Raw genomic sequence first — 26,962 nt, 5'->3', positions numbered from 1 at the left:
GATGTTGATAGTTGGGTATTCAGAGATGGTAATGCCATTGAATGTCAAGGTATGAAATTTAGATTCTCTCTTGTTGGAGATGGTCATTGCCTGGCACTTGTGTGATGTGACTATTGTGTGGTGCCACTTGCCACTTGTCAGCCTAAGCCTGGATATTGTGCTGAATTTGATCATGGGCTGGTTCAGTATCTGAGGTCTAGCAAATGGTTCTGAAAATTGTGTAGTCATTAGCGAACATCCCTGCTTCTGATCTTTTACGGTTGGTCAAACGTGACCCTGATGTCAAGGCAGTCACTCTCACCTCATCTCTGGAATTCAGCGCTTTTGACAGTCTTTGTCTTGTGACAATATGAATATTTTTTAATAGAAATATTATCATATGATCTGTTTTATTACTTTGAGGAGCATCAATGTTTTCAATTTTGCTACCCCTCTCTCCCCCCCCCCCCCCTCAATTGTAATTAATATTTTATTCATGATCATTTTGCTTCTCTGTCCAACTCCTGTGTGGATGTGATCAACAGTTTGTTGCCACCTTGTGTGTCTTTGGGTTAAGTCATAACAATCAACCAAAGCAGTTCCTTTCTTTTTCGGTTAGATGCTCTCTTTGCCAAAATTATGTTATGACATGGTATAAATCCCTCTGTTAATTTAAACCCAACACACAGAGAAGCTCACCTCACGCCGTAATCTGTTAAATTTGAGAGGCAAAGAACTACCCACGGGTCATTTATTAAAGTAAAAATTAGCAATTTTATTCTTTAATTCCAACAGAGAATATTAAAAGCAACAACTTTTTACAAATCCTTTCTCTTAAACCTATCTTTTACCTCCCACTCTACAATACTGGTCCAATTAAAACTCCGATTAAGATTTACAAAAAAAAACTTGTTTCAAAACCAGTCAGCTTTGTCGATTCTTCCTTGTAGCTTTTCTTCTGTCGATTTTTCTCCAGGTCAGCTTTGATGTTCTGCTGCACAAACTTCTTATAGACAGGTATCTTTCAGAGAGTTCTTCAGCTGGCAGTCTATTCGTTGGTGTCCGTAGCAGTTCTTCCCCCTAACTGTTCAAAATTTCCAGTTTTATACCCCAAAACATCGGATCATTTCATTGGTTTGATATGATCTCAAACAGTAAAACTCAAATATGATTGGATTTTGGAATCTGGTGCATAATTTAAATTTATTTTTGTTCCATAGCAATACAACTCCAGTTTTTTGTTTCAACCAAGTGTTACATTTTTATTTTGCTCGGGACTCTGTGCTTTCAGTCCTTGCTAAGCTTTTCAACTCTCTTAAAGATACAGGACACACCTGAATCTTCATAACAATTAACTATGGGTGATTCATCCTTCTTATCAAATCTTTTTAGTTGACCAGAATAAATTTTTGCTGAGCATTATGAAATATCTAGTTAAATGTCTGCCACTGCTCATCTAGTTACCTTTCCCTTAGTCTAGTTTCCCAGTCCACTAAATACGAGATCTGTTATTATTCCTATCTCATTACTAGATCTAAAATATCATGACCCCAGGGAGGATGTACAATCTAAGAAAAAGATCCCTGATACACTGTAAAAATTTGCCTTCCATTTTATTCTTGCCCATCTGATTTGTCCAGTCAATATCTAAATTAAAATCACCCACGATAATTATAGGATCCTTACACATTCCATTATTTCCTGATGTATACTTTCTCTTCAAGTGAGAATACTCTTTGGTTCCTTTAGATAACTCCCATCCTTGACCTCTTTTTGTTGCCATTACTTATTCTCACCCAAACCAATTCCACATCACAATTAATGGTAGCTGTATCACTATTCACCACGGCATTCATTCATCCTTTGTTAACAATGCTACCCCACCTCCCCATCCTTTTAACCAATTTTTGCGTAAAGTCAAATACACTTGAATGTTGAGTTGCCAGTCCTGTCACCCTGAAAATGTGTCACTTTATTTGTTGTTAAGTCACATTAATTTATTTCTCTTTGCATCTTCAACTAATCTAACCTGTTATCAATATTTCATGTTTCAGTTCAAGAGCCTTAAGCTTTGACTTTATTTATTCTTGTTCCAATTTTTGCTACGTTCTCTATTTATATTTTTTGCCCCTTGCTGCTAGATTTGATTATTGTTCACCTCTTTATAAAGTGCACTTTTCACTTTTGATTGATGTTTTAAAAATTCCCTTCAGTTTGAACCCCTACAGTACAGGATGAGGCCGTTCAGCCCATCAAGACTGCACCAAAGAGCATCCCACTCCACCATCTCCCTGTGACCCCACATTTACCATGGCGAACCTACCTAGCCTACACATCCCTGGACACTACAGACAATTTAGCATGGCAAATCCAACTAGTGTGCACATCTTTGGACCGTGGGAGGAAACCGGAGCACTGGAAAGAAACCCACGCAGGCATGGGGAGAATGTGAAAAGTGCACACAGGCAGTCACCCAAGGCTGGAATTGAACCCAGGTCCCTAGTGCTGTGAGGCAGCAGTGCTAACCACTGAGCCACTGTGCCGCCCCCTCAAAATCCATACAGAATGCTTTGTGTTGCATCTGTAAAAGTTAGTGGGGGTCCTTATGGACATGCCAAATTTCCTAAGCTGCCTGAGGAAGAAGAGGTATGGTTGTGCCTTCTTGACTGTCACATTTACGTGGGAGGTCCACAGATTGTGACTTTCGTTGCTCGGAGGTACTTGGTGCTGTTGACTTTCTCTCCCTCAGCTCCATTGATGTAGATGAGGGTGTGTCCTCCTCCTTTCTTCCTGAAGTCAATGATCAGTTCTTTTGCCTTCATTGAGAAAGAGGTTGTCACAGATAACAATTTTAGGCACCCACAAGATAGAGTTCCCACCTAATAGACAATGTAACATATAATTTTCAATTTTACTAAAAGTGAAACAGGAATCTCTTCTGTAAAGTTTCATATATAAATTGTGTGTGAAAAGAAAATCATGCTTACACAATGTTTTATTATAATTTTGTTACAGAAATGTTTTAACACATAAAATCATTCTTTCAGCTAACAACTGGAAGTTTGAATTCTTTTTAAAAATTGTCAATCTCTTCTGAGATTGTAATAGATCAATATCAAAGATCACTTGATTTAGGAAATTACAACCAGACCTCCATTGCTTTGTTGAGGCAAATGACATGGAACTGAGTCACTGGCATAGTTATGCCTGGGTAAGGAGGGATAGAGTGTCTTTTCCTCTTGTTGATTATAGTAGCTGCATTAAAGTTTGAAAGATGAATTTACTAATCCAATTAACTGTTTATGTGCTGATTGTACCGGATTATCAAATCAGGCTTTTTTTGACTTTCTAACATGGTTCTGGAACATTAAAAAGTCAATATAACTCCCAAAACAGAACTTGAAAGACACTCACACAGTTACAGATTTAAAAAGATGTAAAATTGACTAAATGGTAAGGCAGGAATGAAGAAGGGCTAATGCCCGAAACGTCGATTCTCCTGTTCCCTAGATGTCATTCCTGAAGAAGGGCTAATGCCCGAAACGTCGATTCTCCTGTTCCCTAAATGTCATTCCTGAAGAAGGGCTAATGCCCGAAACGTCGATTCTCCTGTTCCCTAGATGCTGCCTGACCTGCTGCGCTTTTCCAGCAGCACATTTCCATAAATGGTAAGGCATCAAAAGTATTTCTAAAAAGCAACTTGCTCTGGCTGTATTTCATTCAGGACATGTGGGTTTTGCTGGCTATGCCAGCATTTATTGCCCATTTCTGCAGGAGGAGATATCGGTGATCTGCTTTCTTGAAATACTGCAGTCCAGTTAGTGTAGGTATACCCACAGTGCAGTTCAAGATAGCGTTACCGGATTTAACTGAGTGACGGTGAAGGAACAGTAATATATTTCCAAATGAGGCTGGTGAGTGGCATGGAGAGGAAATAGTAGTTGATGATGTTCGCATGTATCTTCTGCTCTAGACCTTACAGATGACAGTATTTGTGGGTTTGGAAAGAGCTTTTTAATGAACCTTTGTGAATTTTTTGATACGGATGTTCTTGTCATTGTCAATGGTATTAGTGTTGGGACATGTTTCTTACTTTAAAATGATAAATATTCTTTATGTTGCAGGTACTTTAGTGAATGGTCTGGTGAACATCAACATAACTACAATTGAGAAGCGATACAACTTGAACAGTTTCACCACAGGAGTGATTTCTACAGGCTACGATATGTCCTTCTGTGTTTTATGCCTTTTTGTCTCTTACTATGGACAAAAGGGGCACAAGCCACGATGGCTGGCTTTTTCGTCTTTTATGCTGGGATTGGGATCACTTGTGTTTTGTCTTCCTCATTTCACTAGTGGCCTGTATAATTATGGTGCACAAATAAGAGGTATGCTTGTTTATAAAGTACTGTTTTGTTCACTATTTGTTGAATACAGTTTTGCATATTATGGTATTTTCAAAAAATATAATGCGACCTGATGTTAAACTTGGATTGAAGAGAAAAAAAGGGAAGTGTTCTAATTTGTACCATTTGACTTGAGAAAATTACCCCAATCATTACATCCCTAATGGTTCAGTAGATGAAGATATCACATGCTGTGGCAGTGAACAGTACAAATTTGATGCTGGGCAAATATTGGCCAAAACTTGTAAAGAATAAATCAGACAACTTCTAGTAACTCTCAGTGTGTGATTAAATGCTGAATACACAACAACCTGAGTTCCTATTGCCCTCTAGAAGCTTTGCACACAGACTCCCATTGAGAACCACAGCTTTGAATGCATTAAAGAGTGTGAAGTTGGTGTACTTATACATTAATTAACTGCTAAAATTGCCAGAAAATGTTATGGTTTGTCTGTTTAAGTGTTGTGAAATTGTACGGGCATGCAAAGTCTAAATTATAGCCAAGCAACCACTCTGGCACTGAAAATTAATATTTATAAGTGCAGTCATTCCTTCAGAATTTAATTATTGCTGGAGATTACTAAAAATTTACTTCCTTTTTTTTCTCTGTCTTGGAAATCCCTCATTGTTAATTGTGTGTTTTCTTCCCCCTTTTCACTTTCTGCTCATGATATGACATTGATTAGCTGTTGTGATTTATATTTCTTGGTTCAGACTGTATAACTCAGTCAGAATGTTTTAAATGAGTGAAATCAATACCCAGCTATTTATCCTGGTTATACAATTAGTAGAACCTCGAGAGAAAGAACAGCACTGAAATAGGTTTCATGTCACAACAAGTTCTTGTGCAAAATACCATAGGAAATCTCTGGGCAAGTGTAATTGTACTAAATAACAAGTGCAGTTTGTTTACCATTCACTAAAAAATGTAATCATAAGACCTTAAGATGGAGGAGCAGAAGTAGATCATTCAACCCATTAATTCTGCTCTGTATTCAATGATATCATGGCTGATCTGATAACCTTCAATACAACTTTCTTGCCTTCTTGCCATGACCCTTGATTACCTTATTGACGAAAATTATGCTTTTCTCAGCCTTGAATATACTTAATGACCCAGGCTGTGCAGTAAATAATTCCACTGAATCACGACTGTCTAAGAGAAAAAAATTGTTCCTCATTTCTGTCATAAATATTGTTGTGGGCAAACTCACCAGAAGTTACCTTTAATTCAACCGCTTGTTAAGAAATCTCACAGATGATCAAGAACTGAAACAATGATTTAAACTTTATCGTATGCAGCAACCAAAATAAGACCCTCAAGTAAGCACGTTAAACCTCACAATGTAATCTGGCTATTTACCCAATGAATGGTGGAATCTGGCCAGGATTCCAACCAGTGGTGGTCTGTGTCTGGAAGTGTCCTTGTACAGTGTTGTTCTTCAATACTCTGCTAGGGGTGGAGTTCTGGTGTTTGATTCTTTTACAGGTTTCCGTCCTTCGGATTATTATTGGTGATTTTTTTAAAGTCCTTTCATCTAACTTACTGCAAGTCCACAGTTTGCCTTCTTACCAGAAGTATCTTTTTGTTCCTTGTTCCATTTGGCCTTAACTGTCTGTAAAGACACAGCTGCCCTGTAGTTAACTCCTTAACATCTTCTGTAGGGCAATCCTTGTCCTTTATGGCAGGTATCAAAGCAGTTTTTCCTGTGCAATCTCAACCACCTTCCTTTCCAAGACATGACTAATTGCTTTGATTTCTTGAATAGGTGTGTCCTTGTCATAGAATCATAGAATCCCTAGTGTGGAAACAGGTCATTTGGCCCATCAAGTCCGCACAGACCTTCTGAAGAGTATTCCACCCAGACACACTTCCTGATCCTATCCCTGTAACCCTGCATTTCCTATGTCTGATCCACCTCACCTGCGCATCCTTAGATACCATGGGCAATTTAGCAAGGCCAATCTACGTAACCTGCACATCTTTGAGCTGTGGGAGGGAACCGGAGCACCGAGAGGAAACCCACTCAGGCATGGGGAGAATGTGCAAGCTCAGTGCTAATCATTGAGCCACCATGTCTTTAATAGTTTATTCCAGACAGTTATTACTGATTATTTACATGTGTAAATTTATCTTCTGTTGATTTTTTTCAATCTATGAACAGTTATTAAAGTTGTGAAGTTTTTAATATCACAATATGTAAAACCTTATTCTGAGATTATGTCCTTTGGTCCTAGACTCCCGCACAAGGGAAAACAACCTCTCTGTATCTACCCTGTCTAGACCCTTAAGAATATTCTATGTTTCAATAAAGTTACCTCTCATTCTTCAAAAGTCCAATTGATCCATGCTCCACCTACTCACCCTCTCCTCATAACACAGTAACTCAATACCCATGATCAAACTAATGAACATTCTCTAAACTGTCTTCAATGCCATTATAGCTTTTCTTAGAAAATGTGAAGTGTGAATTTGTCCATTTTGGAAGGGAAAACAAAAGTACAAAGTATTATGTAAATGGAGCAAAACTGCAGAGATCTGAAACACAAAAGAACTTGAAGATACTTGGATTTAGATCAGAGTGGTGCTGGAAAAGCACAGCAGGTCAGGCAGCATCCAGGAGCAGGAAAATCGACATTTCGGGCAAAAGCCCTTCATCAGGAATAGATGCAGGAAGCCACCAGGGTGGAGAGTTAAATGGCGGGGGGAGGGGAGGGGGTCCACTCCTCCCCAATTATCCTTCCACCCTGGAAGCTTCCTGCCTCTATTCCTGATGAAGGGCTTTTGCCCGAAACATTGATTTTCCTGCTCCTCGGATGCTGCCTGATCTGCTTGCTTTTCCAGCACCACTCTGATCTAAACTCTGGTTTTTAACATCTGCACTCCTCACTTTTGCCTTGAAGATACTTGGGCACATCTTACAGAAAGAGAGCACATATGTGAAAAAGGCAACCAGAAAGCTAATGAAATGTTGGCTGTCATTTCAAGGTTTGAGTATAAGAGTCCGGAATTGTTACTGGTGCTGGTGAGACCACATCTGTGAGCATTTTTAATCTCCTTATTTAAGAAAAGAGATTGTTTAATTGAAGGAAGTTCAGAGAAGGTTCACCAGGATGACCTGTGGTATGAAGAGATTGCCTTATAAGCAAAGGCTAAATAGGTTGGGATTCCATTCACTGGAGATTAGAAGAATGAGAGGTGTTCGCATTGAAATGCACAGAATTCTTAAGGGGCTTGGAAGGGTAAATGCTAAGACAGGGGTGGGGAACCTGCGGCCTTCTAGGCTATTGTGTGTGGCCTTTGAATGAATCCAAATTTTGCAGAACAAATCTTTTGTTTTTTATTAATATGTTTTTCTTCGTCCTTTATTATTTTTATTTTAATCTTAAAATGAAAGTATTTAAAATACCAGAGAGTGAAATAATTCTCACAGACTGACCGCCACAATTAAAAAAATGTGAATTTTGAAGAATATATAATTGACGTTTCTTGGATGCGGCTTTATTAGATTACAACTAACATAATTAGATTAGATTAGATTACTTACAGTGTGGAAACAGGCCCTTCGGCCCAACAAGTCCACACCGCCCTGCCGAAGCGCAACCCACCCATACCCCGACCTTTACCCCTTACCTAACACTATGGGCAATTTAGCATGGCCAATTCACCTGATCTGCACATCTTTGGACTGTGGGAGGAAACCGGAGCACCCGGAGGAAACCCACGCAGACACGGGGAGAATGTGCAAACTCCACACAGTCAGTCGCCTGAGGCGGGAATTGAACCCGGGTCTCTGGCGCTGTGAGGCAGCAGTGCTAACCACTGTGCACCGTGCCGCCCACAATGCGGCCTTCCAACATGAAAAGGCTCCCCACCTCTGTGCGAAGAGGATGTTTGCCTTCATGGTAGAGTCTAGGACCAGAGGGCATAATCTCAGAATTGAGGACTGCCAATTTTAACTGAGATGAGGATTAATCTCTTCTCTCAGAAGGTAGCAAGTCTTTAGAACTCCTTGCCACAGTCCTTGTGTGTATTTAAGACTGAGATAGATAGATTCTTGATCAGTAGGAAAATGAAGGGTTGTGGGGAAAACTGAGGAAAGTGGGTGTGAGGGTTAGATCAACCATGATCCTATTCACTGACAGAGCAGGATTGAGCAGCCAAACGTCTTACTCTGTTCCTGTTTCTTATAGTCTTACGGTTGTCTAAAGAGGTCAAAGCTGTTCATGGTATTTCAGCTGTGGTCTGATTACTGCCTTTGTAGTTTTTAGCAAGACTTTCCCATTTTTTAAATATTTTAAAATCTATTTTCTGAGGAAAATAGCATTATTTTGTTCTTTTAAAAAAAGTCCAGAAATGCATGTAATAAGTGAAAGCTTTATCTACTAACATAGAAACTAGGAGCAGGAGTAGGCTATTTGCACTTCAAGGAGAAAGTGAGGACTGCAGATGCTGGAGATCAGAGCTGAAAATGTGTTGCTGGAAAAGCGCAGCAGGTCAGGCAGCATCCAAGGAGCAGGAGAATCGACGTTTCGGGCATGGGCCCTTCTTCCTGTAGAAGAGCTCATGCCCCAAACGTTGTTTCTCCTGCTCCTTGGATGCTGCCTGACCTGCTGCGCTTTTCCAGCAACACATTTTCAGCTATTTGCACTTCAAGCCTGCTCTGCCATTCATGTACTCATGGATGATTCTGTCACAATGCCATACACTGCTTTCTTTCCATACTCTTTGATGTCTTTAAAATCTGTTTTATTAATTCCTTTCATGAATATACTCATCGATTAAGCCTCCTCATCCATCTAAGATAGCAAACTCCAGTTTGGCCACCCTCTGAATGAAGAAATATTTCCTCATCTCAGTCCCAAATGGTCTACCCATATCCTTACATTCCATGTCCCCTTGTTCTAGTCTCCCCAGTCAGGTGAAGCATCCTCCGTGCATCTAGTTTATTCAGCCCTGTTTGAATTTTAAACGTTTTGATTGTATTGCCTCTCATTCCTCTATACTCTCCTGAATACATGCTCAGTTGAATCAACCTCTTCTCATATAGCATTCCGGCCATCCCTAGTATCAGCCTAGAGAACTGCACTTCTTCGATGGCAAGTATATCTTTTCCTTAGATGCAGTGTCAACAAATCGCTGTAGAAGTGCAGTAAGACATCCCTACTTTGAATCCTCTTCCAATGAAAACCAATGTACCATTGACCATCCTAATTGCTTGTTGCACTTACCTGTTTTCTTTCATTGACTGGTGACACTGGGATCCCACGTCCACATTTCCCAATACATCACCATAGAAATAAAACACTCTTCTCCGTATTTCACATCATTCTGTATAACCTCATAATATTCTTGGTTATACTGTATTTCTGAACATTTCAAGCCATATTGTTAAATCTGAGATTGAGAAGCCAGAAGCTATTTTCACATTTGTGGGAATGATATTTGGTGAAGTAGAAGATTAAAAAATAGAACCTTGAAAGTAGTAATTTCTGGTTTACTCTCATTGCCAAACTCAAAACAAAGGAAGAAAAAAAGGTTAAAGGAAATAAGTCAATCACTGAAGAGCTGGTGTATTGTTCAGAGATTCAGCTTTCTTGACAATTGGAATCTCTTTTTGGTAGAAAAGACCTGTTCAAAAAGGATGGGTCTAAACTAAACTGGAAAGGGACCAATATCTGAGCAGAGAGGTGTGTTTGTTCCATTAAAGGAGACTTTATATTGATAGAGAGGGGGGAGTGGAAAAATTCTAAATAACAGGGTAAACAGAAGGATTGATGGGGAGGGTTCTGAATGTGAGGAGAGCACGTCAGCTAGAGAAGAAAGACGAGAGAGTCAGAGTATGTAGTAACTCTGAAGAACTAAATTGCTTTTATTGCAATGCAAGGGGTCTTACTGATAAGGCTGATTAACTCAGGGCATGTTTCAGAACATGGGATGGGGACATCACAGCTATTACAGAAACTCGGCAGAGAGACGGACAAGTCAGGCAGCTCAGTGTTCCGAGTTTTTGATACTATAGAAGAATAGAAAAGGAGGCAAGAAAGGAGGGGGCTGGTGTTTTTGATTAAGGAACACATTACTGCTGCAACTAGAGAAGATATTTCTAAAAAATTGTCCAGTGAAAATATATCGTTAGCAATTAGAAATAATGGGATTGTACTATAAGTCTCCCAACACTAAGAGGGAATTTGAGAAACAAATATGTTGGGAGACCTCAGATGCATGTAAGCATAAGAAGGTTGTATTAATGAGTGATTTTAATCTCCCAAACATCGACAGTGTTAAAGGTTTGGATGGTGAAGAAATTGTCAAATGTGTTCAAGAAAATCTTCTTTATCAATATATGGATGCTCCCACAAGAGAAGGAACTAAACTAGATCTTCTTTTGAGCAATAAGGCAGGACAGGTGACTGAAGTAAAAGTGGGGGAATTCTTTGGGTCTAGTGTTTATAGTTCTATTAGTTTCAAAATGGTTATGGAAAAGGATAAGCCTTCCATAAAAGTTAAAGTTTTTAATTGGAGTAAAGCAAATTTTAATGGTGTGAGACAAGAACTTTCAAAAGTTGATTGGAGGAGACTGTTTGCAGGTAAAAGGACATCTGACAAGTGGAAGACGTTCAAGAATATGATAACAAGAGTTCAGAGGCATTTTAGAGTCACAGAGATGTACAGCACGGAAATAGACCCTTCAGTCCGACTCATCCATACCAATCAATTATCCTGAACTAATCTAGTCCCATTTGCCAACTCTGGCCCATATCCCTCTGAATCTTTCTTATTCATACACGCATACAGATGTCTTTTAAATGTTGTAATTGTACCAGCCTCCACCACTTCCTCTGGCAACTCATTCCATACACATACCACCCTCTGCATGAAAAAGTGTCCCCTTAGGTCCCTTTGAAAATTTTCCCCTCTCACCTAAACCTATGCCTTCAAGTTCTGGACTCTCCCACCCCAGGGAAAAGACCTTGTCTATTTCCTCTATCCATGCCCCTCATGATTTTATAAATCTCTACAAGGTCACCCCTCAGCCTCTGATGCTCTCGGAAAAAACAGCTCCAGCCTGTTCAGCCTTTTCCTATGCTGTTAGAATGAAGGGTGAGGCTGGTAAGATCAAGGAACAATGGATGAACAAAGATATTGAGGTTCTGGTCAAGAATAAAAGAGAACCTTATTTTAGATAGAGAAAATTTGGTTCAATTGAATCTCTTAATCAATATAAAGGGTGTAACAGCATTCTTAAGAGAGAAATCAGAAAGGCAAAGAGGAGATTTGAGATAGCCTTGGCAGATAAGGTTAAGGATAATCCAAAGAGATTCTACAAATACCTTAAGAGGAAGTAGGTAACTATAGGGAGGATAATGCCTCTTAAAGGTAGTCTTTGTGTTGAACCCCAGGAAATGGAAGAGATACTAAATTAATATTAGTTAATTTTTATGGAGGAGAAAGAAATGGAGTCTAGAGAATGCAGAGAAATAAACTTTGATGTTTTAAAAACAGTTTGCATTATAGAAAATAATATGAAGTGGATAAATCTCCAGGACCTAATCTAATGTATCCCAGAAAGTTGTGGGAAATAAGGGAGGAAATTGCAAGACCCCTTGCAGAAATATTTGCATAATCTATAACTACGGGTGAGGTGCCTGATGATTGAAGTGTGGTTAATGTTATACCTTTGTTTAAGAAAGGCTGTAAGAAGAAACCGGGGAACTATACACCTGAGAGTCTGATTTCAGTTGTGGATAAATTGTTGATGGTAATTGTAAAAGATAAGATTTATGAAAATTTATAGAGGCAAAAATTGGTTAGGGATAGTCAGCATGGTTTTGTGTGAGGAAAATCATGTCTCACAAACTTGATTGAGTTTTTTGAGGGAATTACCAAAAAGATTGATGATGGCAGAGGTTCCGCATTGTAGACTATTAGTAATGTTAGGTCACATGAGATTCAGCGTGAGCTTGCCAATTGGGCACATAATTGGCTTAACAGCAGTGGGCAGAGTGTAATGGTAGAGAGTTGTTTTTTAGACTGGTAGCCTGTGACCAATGCTGTTCCATAGGGATCAGTTCTGGGTCCTCTTTTGTTTGTCATTTTATACAAATTATTTCAATGAGAATATAGAAGGCATGGTTAGTACGTTTGTGGACAACACCAAAATTGGTAGCATTGTAATCAAAGGTTTTCTAAGATTACAAAGGGATCTTGATCAACTGGGTCAATGGGATAAAAAATGGCAGATGAAGTTCAATCTCGATAAATGTGAGATATTGCAATTCGGGACATCAAACAAGGATAGGGCTTATACAATTAATGGAGAGGCCTTGGATAGTGTTTTAGAACAGAGGAATCTCAGGGTGCAGGCACAATTCTTTGAAGTTTATATCACATATAGACAGGATGATTAAAAAGGCGTTTGTCATATTTGCCTTCATTGCTCAGTCCCTAAGGGAGATAGGTGAAGCCTCTTCTGGAGTACTCTATCCAGTTCTGGTTGTCCAGTAATAGGAAGGATATTATTAATCTGGAGAGGGTTCAGAAGAGATTTACCAGGATGTTGCTGGGTATGGAAGGTTTGAGTGATAAAAAAAGTCTGGATAGGTTGGGAGTTTTTCCACCGGAGCATAGGAGGTTAAACGATGACCTTATAGAAGCTTATAAAGTAATGACGGGCATAGATAAAGTTAATGGTAGTTGTCTTTTCTTGAGGATGGGTGATTTCAAAACTGGAGACATTTTTAAGGTGAGTGGAGAGAGATTTTAATAAGGCAAGAGGCAATTTTTTTACACAAAGATTCATGTGTGGAGTGGTCTTTCTGAGGAAGTGTTGGATGTGGGTACAATTACAATGTTTAAAAGACATTTGGATAGATACATGAATAGGAACGGTTTGGAGGGATATGTGCCAGGAGCAGGCAGGTGGGGTTAGTTTAATTTTGGCTCATGTTTGTCATGGACTGGTTGGACTGAAGGATCTGTTTCTCTGCTGTATGACTCTGTGACTATCTACCATGTTCATTAAATTTGTCTAGATCGCCCTGAAGTCTCCTTGCATCTTCTTCACAACTCACAATTCCACCTAGTTTTGCATCATCAGCAAATGTGGAAATATTGCATTGCAATCCTTCAACCATTTCATTTATATATATTGTGAATAGCTGGGGCCGAAGCACTGATCGCTGTAGTGTGCCACGAGTCACAATCTGCTACCCAAAAAAGACCCACTCTATAAAGTACCATAATTTTCATGGAAAGTTGCAACTTTTCTCCAATTTTAGAACTTGACTAGTTATTGTATCTGTATCAAAAATCCATCAGATGGTGGGGGACATACATGTTACAGATCTGGCATGTAAGTGGTCAGCAAATAGGTCCAACAGACTGGTTTGTGGGACTTATTTCATTTACCTATTCTTGTTGGTTAATAATATTTTAATTCATTATTGAGATATGCCATAGAGGCCAAGCTGAGGAAAATACTAAATTAGTGTAATTTCAAAGGTTTTGATAGTTTTTTTGGAATGCTAAATAACATTTACAGAACCAGTTTATGACTGCAGTAATCTGAAGCATCAATGATTTGACTTGATTCATTGGAAACAAGAAAGCAGTGTAAGTGGCAAACTATTTAGAATATCAAACTTCATGTTCATAAGAGAGTTTGATATGCAGCTCAACAGTTGTCTAAGGCTGCAAATTAAATAGACTGGCAAGAAACTAGAAGAAGTATTGTAAGGCTTGGAAAAATGGAAGACAGAACACCAATTAATTTGTTTGGAAATGAGTCAAATTTTATGATCTATGAAAGGTATGTATTTATTTATAAATAACTCTGAGCGAGCAACTGCTGTGCTATCTTAAAATGTTATCTTAAATGAATGATAAATTGAAACAGTTATTGCATTTTGAGTGCAAGATAAGCAATATTTCAGCTGACAATGACAAGGATATGATAATGCCACCTTACAAGCTGGTACACTTATCTGTTCCATGAATAAATGAGTTTTCAAAAAGATAATCACAAGGACGAAGAGATGCGATAAAACGCTTGTAAGTGTTATAATATTGGTAATTAGCAAATTTAGCATCTAATGTCATGGTAGTTTTGTTTTAACCAATTTAAAAAAATGCAAAACTAAAGACTTCACAGGCAGTTTGTTTAAATAGATCTTATCTGTATTAAAGCAGAAGACTAGGAGCAGAAGTCGGCAATTCAGCCAATCATGTCTGCTCAGCCTTTCAATGATGTCATGGCTGATCTCATTATCTTCAACTCAGTTTTTCTACCTTATCCCTGAAATAACTCAAAAGAGGCTGGTATCACTTCACCAAGACACCCTTAATATACACATGCATAATCCTTGATGCTGATGTAGCTCTCTCATAGCCAGCTGTTAGTGCAAGCAGAATCCCTGACATACCTGATTATATCTGTCAGCCAAGGCTCTGCTTAGACAAAATTAACAGCCCCAATCAGGGAACTAATTTTCTATGAGGTTCACCTGGCTGACCTTGTTAGAATCACTGCATCTCTCCCCCTCTAAGTCAGGGAATATAGGCATGTTCTTTTTTTTGTAGCCTCTCCTGAAGTGTTTTCACACCATGTCCAGTTCTTCTGAATCAATACCAGACTGTAGCCTGCCTTTTGTGCCTGGAGCGTATCGGAAGAAATTCATTCTCTTCTTCAGGTGGTAAAGGTATCAAGGTTGTGACATCACCATGCTCATCTCTGACTCCGAGGTTTCTTCGCTAGGTGGAGGGTGAGTACCCATGCTTTCCAACAGCCTTTCTGGTTGTTCTGAGGGGCTGGGTACGTATTGCTTCTGCCCCATTTGCGAGTTTGAACCTTTCGTGTAGTCCACTTGCTAGTTCACGACCACCTCATGTATCCAGACTTTGTACACCACAGGAATTGACCTTGCTTTGACCATGTCTCTTACACATGCAGTGCCATTTCCATGATTTTGGCACCAGAGTTCGTCCTTTGAAGTAAACGTTCTCTCTTGCTTCGAGGAGTCTTGTATCCAGCATTGACATTCCTGATACTGTTTCACCTTCTCCTTCTCCAGGTCTGGGAAGATTAGATTTAACCTGTTCCAAAGGCTCCTCCTGATTAGCAATCCTGCTGGACCTATCCCTGTAGTTGCATAATCAAATAGGAACTGGGACAATTTGGTATCAGGTGAAGCTGTAGCCTGTTTCTTTAAGTCTGTCTTCAGAGTTTGGACTGCTCTTTCCACCTGACCATTAAACACTGGAGGGTATGGAGCTATCCTTATACGCTGAATGCAATTCGACTTTAGGAAATACTGGTAAATGATGGCCCATTGCCTGTGATTAACACTTCTGGGAATCTGTGTAATGCAAAAGTTGCTCGCAAGTTTTTGATCCTTGTCCCTATGTTTGACGAATGAACTCAATGCATGTCCAACCAGTTTGAGTGAGCATCCACAATAATTAAGAACATTGAGCCCATGAAAGGGCCAGGATATTTGACATGCAATCAAGTCCAGGGTTTACCCAGCCATTCCCACGAATGTGGTGGAGTTGCAGGCAATAATTTCTGTCCTGTTGACACTCGGAGCACTCCACACCAATATGACTATGCTCGCAACTAATCTTGGTTACCAGGTGTAATTTATTGCCAACATCTTCATTTTGGACACTCCTGGATGATCCTGGTGGAGTTCAGCCAGTATCTGGCAGTGACCTTTGCTCAGGATAATCACTGTTCCTCCCCATAATTCAAACCATGATTTAGTCTTGCTGGGTCCAGAAAAGACCATAACAACCAGAAATGAAACTTTTTTGTTTCCCCCATTATCACCAGGTGTTTTAGATTTGCTAGAACCTGGTCTTTTTGTATCCAGAGTTTTAATATTGTCAGTGGTGACTGGAAGGGTGTCCAGAAAATTTAAAAGCACAATGAATCCACCAGTGGGAAGTGGCTCAAGGCACCTGCATTTACTACTCGGCCTCCAAGATGGTGTTCCAACTTGTAATTGTACGTACTTAGAATGAGAGCACACCACTGAATTCAACCTGAAGCTATGGTCATCATAGTCTTGTCCTCTTTGAGTAGACCTAACAGGGGCTTGCGGTCTGTTACGATTACAACTTTACATCCGTAAAGATTTTGGTGGAATTTTCTCACACCAAAGATGATTGCCAAACCTTCCTTCCCTATCTAGGTGTGTTTGCGCTCTGATCGGTCAAAATCTGGGAAGCATACACTATTGGACACTCCTGTTAGGCCATCTGTGAGCCAATACTACCCTGATATTGTACAGGGAGGCATTCCATTTCAGCACCAGATCTCATAGTGTCCCTACAGTGTGGAAACAGGCCATTTGGCCCAACAAGGGCACACTAACCCTCTCAAGAGTAACCCACCTAGTCCCATTCTCCTACCCTATTACTCTATATTTACCCCTGACTAATGTACCTAACCTGCATAGTCAAATCACCTAACCTGCACATCTTTGGAGAGTCCACAACCTGGCTCGCAGCGCCAGTTTAGAGAATCACCAGGAGACGTGGAGGAAACTGGAGCACCTGGAGACAGGGGAAGAATGTGCAAATTCCAAACAGACAGCCACCCGAGGCTGGAATCAAGCCTGGATCCCTGGCGCTGTGAGGCAGCAGTGCTAACCACTGGGCCACCACGCCACCCCATTTCACTGGGATCATAATGTGCCAACACTTTAGATGATGATAGCTGCCTCTTCACTTCCCTAAGAACTACATCTTGGCTATGAGATTGCTTTTAAGGCTAACCATTTTTCAGTGGCATATGTAAGGGTGCCAGGATGGAGACCAGATTACAAATGAAGTTTAAGATATCTACATTCCGTAGGGACCGTTCGCTCCCTTGTTAGGTTCACACGCCCCACCATCCCCCTGTCCACACCTTGCACTTTCCACTGCTGCCTGCAAAACCTGTGCCCACACCTCCCCCGTCAACTCCATCCAAAGCCCCAAAGGATCATTCCACATCTGGCAGAGATTTACTTGAACATCCTCAAAATACATTAACTGCATCCAAGTCTCCACTACGTCAGAGACAAAGCACAAACTTGCAGAATGGTTCAGGGAACATCTCTGGGACATACGCACCAACCAACCTCACCACCCTGTAGCCATCCATTTCAACTCCCCCTCCCACTCCCCTGATGACATGTCTATTCGAGGCCTCCTCCACTGCCTACACCAGGCCACCTGCAAACTGGAAAAGGAACACCTCATCTTCCACATTGGGAGCTTATAACCACATGGCCTTGACATTGAATTCAGTTTCCAAATCTCCCCTCCCCCCCATCCCATTTCAGATCCAACCCTCCAACTTGATTCCACCCTCTTGACCTGACCTACCTGTCCATCTTCCTTCCCACCTATCGGCTCCATACATCCGATTGACCTATCACAATCACCTCCAACCTTTGGCTACCTATTGCCATCCCAACTACTTTTCCCCTAGCCCAATCCCACCCATTTATTTCTTAGCCCTCTTCCCCTCCCCAATCCTGATGAATGTTTAAGCCCAAAGTGTCGACTCTCTTGCTCCACAGATCCTGCTTGACCTGCTGTGCTTTTTCCAGTGCCACGCTTTATCGACTAGGAATGAACTTTTTATAATAATTCACCAACTCAACGAAAAACCTAAGTTCACGTATAGGCATGGGAACCAAGGCATCTTGGACCTCCCTCACTTTATCTTCCCAAGGGTGGAACCTGGTCTTGTTGATTTTGTCGCCCAAATAGGTCACTTTGTGGTGCATGAAACACACATGTTTCCCTTCTAATGGGTAAGCTCATCTTGGAGAAATGTCCAGGAGCTATGTCCAAGTTCTTTAAGTGCCCTTTATTGGTCTTCCCTGTTATTAGCATGTTTTCCACATAAATGGGAACCTGGGGTAGACATTGTAAAATGTTGTCCATCGTCCAAAAAGCGACATAGGCTGATGATATCCCAAATGGCAGGAAAGTGGTACAAACCTTTAAGGGCATTATTTGTAGCGTACTTGTTGGGAATCCAGATCTAACCGCAATTGCAGGTAAGCATGGCTCCTGGCCAGCTTTGTGAAAGACAGCAACACAGTCCCTCTCCCCACCCTGCACCAGGCCTGTATGTGAGGGACTGGGTGTTTATCCAGCTGCGAGAAGTGGCTTCCAGTATGTTTAAACTCCACAAAGGTGAACCCACCTGTAGGGCATCACAAGTGGTATGACTTGTGCTGCCCATTCTGCAAACTGGACTGGTTGTATGATTCCTTCACTTTCCAACCTTCTGATGTCTGCCTCTACTTTTGTCCATTAGGCAAATAGCATTGGATGGGCCTTGTTAAATCGTGGAATTGCTTCCTGGCCAACATGCAACGTGGCCTTGGCTCCTTTGAAAGTCCCTAGACCTTCCTGAAAAACCTCCGGGTCTTTAATTAGGAGTTAACTCAGGCAGCCATTTTCTAATGGAGAAATGTTGAGCCAGTCAAGGCGAATCTTTCTCAACCAATTTTGTCCCATCAGACGTTGGCCTATTATTATAATCAGTGGTAACTCAACCATCTTGTTCTCATGTGAGACTGAAACTGAAGTTGTACCCTTAATCTGTAAAGGTTCCCCGGATAGGTTCTCAGTCTAGCCGAGGTATTACACAAACTTAAGAGCTGGAGTTCAGAGAAAACTTTGTTAAAGACTGGTTCTGCAAGCACTGATACAGCCGCCCTGCTAACAACCTCATTTAGAACAAGGTGACCATTTAACCAGACGTTTGTTTTGATTGGTTTACCAGCCCATGAGTTATCTGACTCAATTCCGGTCCAGTGGGGCTCTTTTGCTGTCATAAGTCTGCATACCAACAGCAATTACAATGCCTTGCCAGCCCAGATCTTGAAGAAAATGTTAACTGTTTGACCGAGGCTTTCCTTTGTGTTGGGGTTTTGCTGTGGGCTGACCTAGAGTCCCTCTGTTCAGGATATGTCCTGAGTAAGGCTATGCAATCGCCTTCACTCAAGTGGTGTACCCCCACCTCAGTCGGCCTTGCGAGGGTGTCCACATCCATTGATACACTCTGTAACTCATACTCCATTTGATTCACTTGCTGCATTTTCTAATGACAAAGCCAGTTTGAATGCCTGTTGAAGACCAATTGAACTTTAGCTAGTTGGTGCTTTTGCATGGTTACGTCATTAATCCCAGTCTTGTTGCCACTGAAATAACTCCGCAGAGGCCAGTTTCCCATCTCAAAGTCACCCTTTAGTTACATGGGGAGAGTCCTTGACACTGGTATAGCTTCCTCAGAGCCAATTCTCAGAGTGAACAGAGCCTCCAACACTCCTGTTTGCATCTGTCAGCCAGGGTCCCTGAGTAGGCCAGGTTAACAGCCCCAATCAGGGAACTCATATTCTGTGAGGTACACCTGCCTGACTTGATTATGATCACTACATCCCCATAACTCTGGGTTCCCTCTCAGTTTTGATATACTCAGTAGCTAAACTTTGACAGTCCTCTGCGGTAAAGACTTCCATAAATTGACACTACTATTTTTTATTAATTCCTGGGATATGGGCTTCGCTAGTTGGGCCAACATTGCTTGCGCATCTCTATTTGCCCTAGAGAAGGTGGTGATAAGCTGCATTCTTAAACTGTTGTTGCTGATATTTCCAGCAATGGAGGTTTGAGTTATAAGGAGAGGCTGGAAAAGCTGGCAGTTTGTTCACTGGAGTGGAGGAGGTTGAGAGGTAACCTTATAGAGATTTATAAAATCATGAGAGCTTTAGGTAAGGTGAATGGCAGGTATCTTTTCCCTAAGGTGGGAGATTTCAAGACTGAGGCATATTTTTAAGTTGAGAGGAGAGAGAATTAAAAAAAGACATGAGTGGCAACATTTTTACACAGAGAGTAATTTGTGTGTGGAATGAGCTTCCAGAGGAAGTGGTGGATATGGGTACAGTTACAATGTTTAGAAGATATCTCAATAAGTACATGAATAAGCAATGTTTGGAGAGATATGGGCCAAGTGCAGGCAGGTGGGGCTAGTTTATTTTGGGATTATGTTCGGCATGGACTGGTTGGACTGAAGGATCTGTTTCTGTGCTGTATGACTCTATTCCACACTTCATTTGTTGTAGCAGACCCACATTAAAACAGTGAGGGAGTTCCAGGAATTTAACCCAGCAACACTGAAGGAACAGCAATATGCTGAGTTCGGATAATGAATAGCTTGGAGGGGAACCTGCAGGTACCACATATCTGCTGTACCTATTCCTCAACTATTCTTTCTGCTGAACATCTTTCCCAGTCCACTTCAGCTGACTCTGACCTTATCCCAATGTACTTGTCCTTATTTAAGTTAGCATAGTTGTTCAAAACCAAGTTTATCTCAAACTGAATGCTAAATTCTATCATGTTGTGGTTACTGTTTTCTTGGGGATCTTTCACCCTGAGATCATATTATTCTCAGAAATTGATCAGAATACACTCTCTGATTTCTTCCTCCTGGTTACTTCTATCAATTTGATTTTTGCAAGCTTCATGAAGATTAAAGTCACTCAACCTTAATGGACTTCCATTTTTATATAAACCTTTATTCATGCCTGATTTATTCTTTGTCCGATAAACCAGACACTGTTAGGCAGCATATGTAGTGCCACCAGCGTTTTCTCCCCATTGTCATTTCTTACCTCCACCCATATAGATTCTACATCTTCTGACCCAAGGCTATTTCTTGCTATTGTATTTACTCCACCTCATGTTAACAAAGCCACCCCGCCACCCTTTCCTTCCTTCCTGTCCTTCTGAAAATTCACATACTCATGAGCATTTGGTTCCCAGCTCTGATCTCATTGTATCCATGACTCTGTAATGGGCATATGATCATACCCATTAACTTCTATTTGTTTACTTCTGTATACAATACAGGGTTTAAGTAAAGAGCCATTAATGTTGGCTTTTTCCCATTGTTTTCCCCCTTTGATCCTATTTGCAAATATTTTTGGATGCTTATACACTGTGTATCCTCTATCCCATTCTGGGTATCAGTATCTAAACACCTGCTTTGTCATGCTGAAATATTCTTTTTCTTTATGAGCTTCTCCCAAACCCTTCCCCCTCTTCTGTTTACTTTAAACCCCTCTCAGTAGCCCTCATTTATTGATTTGCCAGGACACTGGTCTGAGTCAATATTCCTTGTTATTTCTCTGATATTCACCCAGGACAGCAGCTTCTGGAGGAGGAAGCTATACATCGGCACACAGATTGACATACACAGAGTTTTCTCCCAGCTGCATGGCCCAGAAGGAATTTTGCTTCCCAGCATGCGCAAGTGAAGCCCGTGCCACTAGAGAAGCTCTGATATACCTTTCTATCCTTCTATTGGTGCTAGCACCCCTTGAACCGAAACCCACTCTCCCACACCAATCTTTGAGCCACGCATTTAATTCATTGATTTTAATCTGTCCTATGTCAGTTTCCCCATGGCACAAGCAGTTATCCTGAGATTATAACTTGGATGTTCTGTCTTTTTAGTTTGGTAGAAGCTCCTTTCTAATCCTGTATCTGGTGTTGGTACCAAAGTGGACAGTGACAACTAAATGCCTGCCGTTCCATTCCAGGTTTCTCCATAGCACCTAGGAGGTGTCCTTAACCCTGCCACTAGGCAGGCAACATATCATCTAGAAGTTGTGTTCAGGCCTGCTGGGACAAGAATATATACACGTACCACTACTATGTTCTGATTTTGTCCTGCAACTTGAATGGCTCCCTGTACCATTATGCTATGACCAGTTCACTCATCCTGCCTGCAGTCCCCAGTTTCATCCACCAATCTTGTAAGTACCTCATAACTGCCTGATGATTGCAGGGACTAAGGCTCATTGAGAATTGTCCTTTCAATTACCGTATCTGCCTCACTTAAAGTCACATCCTCCTGTCCTTGATCACGTACCAAACTTAAACTACCTAATCTAGGTGTCGGATAGATCAGTGTCCAGGTAATTAACTGATGTTGCGCAATGGACTCCAGCTCCTCAGCCCAGATCTAAAGTTGTTCAAGCTGTAACCACTTGCTACAGATCTGTTTGCTGTGGATTATCTTGGTGTTTAGCAATTCCCACATTCTGCGGTTGTAACACGTCACCAAAACTGCCATCTCTATTGCATTTTATTTAAGTTATTTTTTAATCACTCTGGTGTCTTTGCTTGTTACACTTGAAGCATCCCATTGTTTATACTTTATATGCATTTTTTTAATGCCAGAATCAACGTTATACCTAGCAAGAACCTTTAAAAAAAGAAATAAAAGACAAAAGACCTGAACACAAACATGAAGACCTTACTTTTCTTTAAAAAGCCCGACCAATCCTATTCATGAATCAGCTGTTTTCTTTATTCAAAAGCTACCAAATACCTTTCTCTTTTCTCTGCTGAACTCCTCATAATGCTCAACTACGCCAGCCATACAGTCATATGGCACAGAAAGAAACTATTCAGTTCAACCAGTCCATGCTGATCATAATCCCAAACTAAAATCTTCCCACCTGCCTGCACTTGGCTCATATCCCTCCAAGCATTTCTTAGTGTAGTCACACACATCCCCCCCAATGTAAAGGGCCTATCTGAGTCAGTAAGTGAGGATTCCATTTCAAATGGTTCTTAATTAGGCTGCTTCATCAATGGAACCTGTGAAAATAAACATGCTTAAACCTTGTAACTGGACAACCTAAACTTCAGATTTCACTTTAATGCCAACTCCACATTAAATTAGGCTAAATTAGATTTGTACAAATTAAAGATTTAGACACTACTTTACCCAACAAATGCATGCACTCAGTCCACACTCAATTCACTGTGTATCTACAGGTTTGTTCCCATGATGTCTGGATTCAAACTAAATATTACAAGGTGTTCTTCATTTCTTAGCGATGTTTCCCCTCCATCATGGTTGACAGATTCTTTGATTGAGAGCTGCATCCTATTCCTTCGCCCCACCCCTTATTTCTGTCCCAGGATAGAAAATGACTGCCACAATCACTTTTCTTTTCCATGAGTCAATGATCTTCTTATAATGTTTTTAAAATCAATTTATAGATGTTAAGGAATTCAGCAAAACATGCAAACAAGGTAGCATAACAGATCATACTGATTGTAATAATTCAAAATGTTGGGTGAAGTGGTGACATAATGACAATATTAGCTGAAAGATTTTATATCCAACACTCTTCTGGATCCTTTCTTTTTGTAATTTGTAGCTTCTTCTGTTGATGGAAATGAGGGTCTTCTGTGGTGCTGATTGCTTCCCAGAACCTTTGATATTTATTCTTTGTTCATGAATTAATTGTAACTGCTGACAGTGATTGGCTTGGTGTCTTCATGCACACACATTTGGCTCACAACATACATGCCAGTCCATGTGAAATTCTTTCAAAAAATGATATAATTGATGTGTGTTCATCAAAAGTTGCCATTAGTGGCTTTCTCCTGCATGGTAACATCAGCACATACCTGTAAATTTTCATTGTTCTTTCAAACTCTTCAGCCCCTGCACAACAGTGTCTTGGTCGCTCTGCCTCTGCCTCAAACTAGCTGCTGTTCAGAGATCTTCACCCTCTTGGGTTTCTTCTTTTTCAGCTGCCTGTCAACCTCATCAGAGGAAGGACACAATGATATTCAGTCAGTTGGAAGTGACCTTGAACACCCTCAGCTTTGTCTCAGGACTCTGAGAAGTCTTATGTTTTTGGGTAAATAAGGGAAAAGCTACTTGGGAGCAAGATGAAGAGAAAGCCTTTTTACTCAGAAGTTTGTGAGTCTTTGGAATTCTATGGAACCTCAGTTATTTAATGTTGTCTGAGGATATTGATGTAAATGCCATATGATAGCAGGTGAAATTTAAAATTAATTAGTTAATTAAAAATTCGAATGAAAAGAAATCTTGAAATTGAAAGTGTGTCTCAGTTATGGTGACCATTAATCTATTATCGATTGTTGGAAAATCCAGACTGGTTCAATATAATCCTTTTGGGATGGAAATTAATTTCCCTACATGGTCTGGCCTGCATTCAACTTCAAAGCAATGTGATTGACTCTTAACTGCGAAGAAAGACAATTAAAGGTGACAACAAATGCTCGACTTACCAATAAGACCACCAATCCATGAAAGAAAAAATAAAGCCCTTGCCACTTTTTAATCTTTTCAAATCATCTGCAGCCTGCGAGGAAATTTTTTATTTAGCCTAGTTTTGACCTCCTTTCTTATGTTCTTATTCCATGATTAAAGGTTCATTTGTGCTGACTTCTTGATCATAGTATTGTTCGAAAGGACCATAATTGATGGGGTGAAGTACAGGTAACAGCTAATGGCAATTTTACTTATGTAGTATCATATTTATTGGGATGGACAGGTCCTAAAAAAATTGGTTAGATAGGTAAGAAATTTCTGCAGATACACAGCTTTCGAACTGTTATGATAGTTTTAATATTTCTTTTCTTTCAGATACTTGTACTACCCCTCACAGTAATGCTAGCATACCAGCTTGTGTTACCTCCACAGCTACAAAATCCTCCAGTTTTCTACTTGTGTTTCTTCTGGGTCAACTGCTACATGGGGTAGGAGGAACCCCTTTGTACACACTGGGAACGGCCCATATTGATGACTCTGTCTCTATCGAGAAAAGTTCCCTTTATATAGGTATGTTTACATGATGGTTTGTCATTTTATGTGAAATTATGTTCAGTTTTATTATCTAAGTTACTAGATGTTCAGAAAGTTGTAGTACTTTAAATAGGAGAACAATTCTGATATTGTATTTAATATTAATTTTTGAATGGCAAGGCACAGATATTACATCATTAAATTGACAGTTGAAGGCCATGTCTTAGTCTGGTCAACAAGGGGTAATTATCACCACGTTCACAAGTAATGTGGTGTTGCATTGGTGTTTTTGATCTGATTGAAGGAAATGTTTTGCCAGTGTTGGAGAGAGATTATAAAGAGGAGTCTGAATCCTGTGTTCAGCTGACAAATCGATCTTTATTTGGAGTTCCTTACCAACGCAGCCTGGGAGAGGTCACTGGAAACAGACTTCAAAATACTCCCACTACCCCCCTCTACCCCAATAAAGTACAGGATATTTATACATTCTGTGTTACAATGATTATGTGCAACATGAGCATCAGCATTTCCCATCTCCCCTCCGACCGTTATCACTTTCCCCAGACATTTTCCGGCAGCATCATTCTGAGTGGATGCTGTTTGTTACCTTGTGTAGCTGCGATTGTTTTCTGGTATTCCTTCACAAAGTGTATTTCCCTTCGTTGTTCATTATTCGGTTCTTGGTGTTTTTACCATTTGTCTTTCAATCCTTCCAACTGATGTGTTAGAGGCTTCTCACTACTATCTCTACCTATTTGTCTAAAGAATTCAGCTAAATTCCTACACATTACTTTGTTAGTCGCATTGATAATTTCAGTATACTTATGTGCATAATATATAATGGCAATTACTTAAAAAGCATTTCCTTCTACACTTTACTAAATAGCAAGTTTCCTCTTTGCCACGAAGATTTCTATGAGCCACTTCATTAACTTACCTGGTTGCCTTGAGCATGAAGGCCATCATTTTGACTGAAATTGCTGTGTCAAGTAACAATTCTCTTCAGCCATGGGCAACTCCAACAATCCCCCCCGTTAGCCCTTGGCCTAGGCATTAAGCTGACCCGAGGCCTTAATGCCCGTTTTTCCCAACCTTTGCTGCCTACTTTTACATTTTATTTCAATTGCTGGTTGTCATATGAATTAACCCTTAATGATTAACCCTTAATGGTGTGTTTTGAAGATATAATTTTTGAAGCATGTTGTTCAATAATCACAAGCTGATTACACATACGATAAAGTTTAAGATTGACTCATGCTTAAATGGTGACGGGTTATGCATGGACTTAAAAGCGCGCAGGAGAGGAACCCGAGGCACTACAGAGGTAGTGCCTCCCACCCACCCTCCTCCTCTAACCTAATAATAAGACCCGTTGTGGTAAGTAGGTAAGTGCTGCATTTTGCTTGTTCTATTCTTTAGACCTAGTTTTTTTTTAAAAGGTTACTTTTAGAGGGATGGCAGTGAAGGCAGTGCAATGTTCCTCTTGCAACATGTTTGAGGTGAGGGATGCCATGGACGTCCCTGCTGATTACACTTGCAGGAAGTGCACCCATCTCCAGCTCCTCCAAGACCATGTTAGGGAACTGGAGCTGGAGTTGGATGAACTTAGGAACATTCGGGAGGCAGAGGGGGATCATAGATCGGAGCTTTAGGGAAGTAGTAACTCCAAAGATTGCAGAAAGATGGTTGACAGTAAGGGGGATTGGGAGGCAGCAGCCGGTGCAGGGACTCCCTGCGGCCATTCCCCACAAGAACAAGTATACCATTTTGGATACTTGTGGGGGGGACGACTTACCAGGGGTAAGCAATGGGGTTCAGGCCTCTGTCATGGAGCCTATCCCCGTTGCTCAGAAGGGAAGGGTGGAGAAGAGCAGAGCAATAATAATTGGGGACTCGATAGTTTGGGGCACAGATAGGCGGTTTTGTGGG

At 40.6% G+C, this 26,962-nt stretch overlaps 1 protein-coding gene across 1 annotated transcript in view; it reads left to right on the top strand.

Moving 5' to 3' along the window:
* Positions 1 to 26,962, top strand: part of LOC122559862 (solute carrier organic anion transporter family member 4C1-like) — a 174,666-nt gene that overhangs the window by 19,431 nt on the left and 128,273 nt on the right. The window contains exons 2-3 of the mRNA XM_043709986.1: positions 4,104 to 4,367; positions 24,875 to 25,069. Coding sequence (XP_043565921.1) covers positions 4,104 to 4,367; positions 24,875 to 25,069 — 459 coding nt within the window. The remainder of the gene's footprint in view (positions 1 to 4,103; positions 4,368 to 24,874; positions 25,070 to 26,962) is intronic.

This window comes from Chiloscyllium plagiosum, chromosome 2 (assembly GCF_004010195.1).
Source record: "Chiloscyllium plagiosum isolate BGI_BamShark_2017 chromosome 2, ASM401019v2, whole genome shotgun sequence".
Lineage (NCBI taxonomy): Eukaryota > Metazoa > Chordata > Chondrichthyes > Orectolobiformes > Hemiscylliidae > Chiloscyllium > Chiloscyllium plagiosum.
The sequence above is the reverse complement of the archived record's forward strand: the minus strand, read 5'-3'. Positions and strand labels throughout refer to the sequence as shown.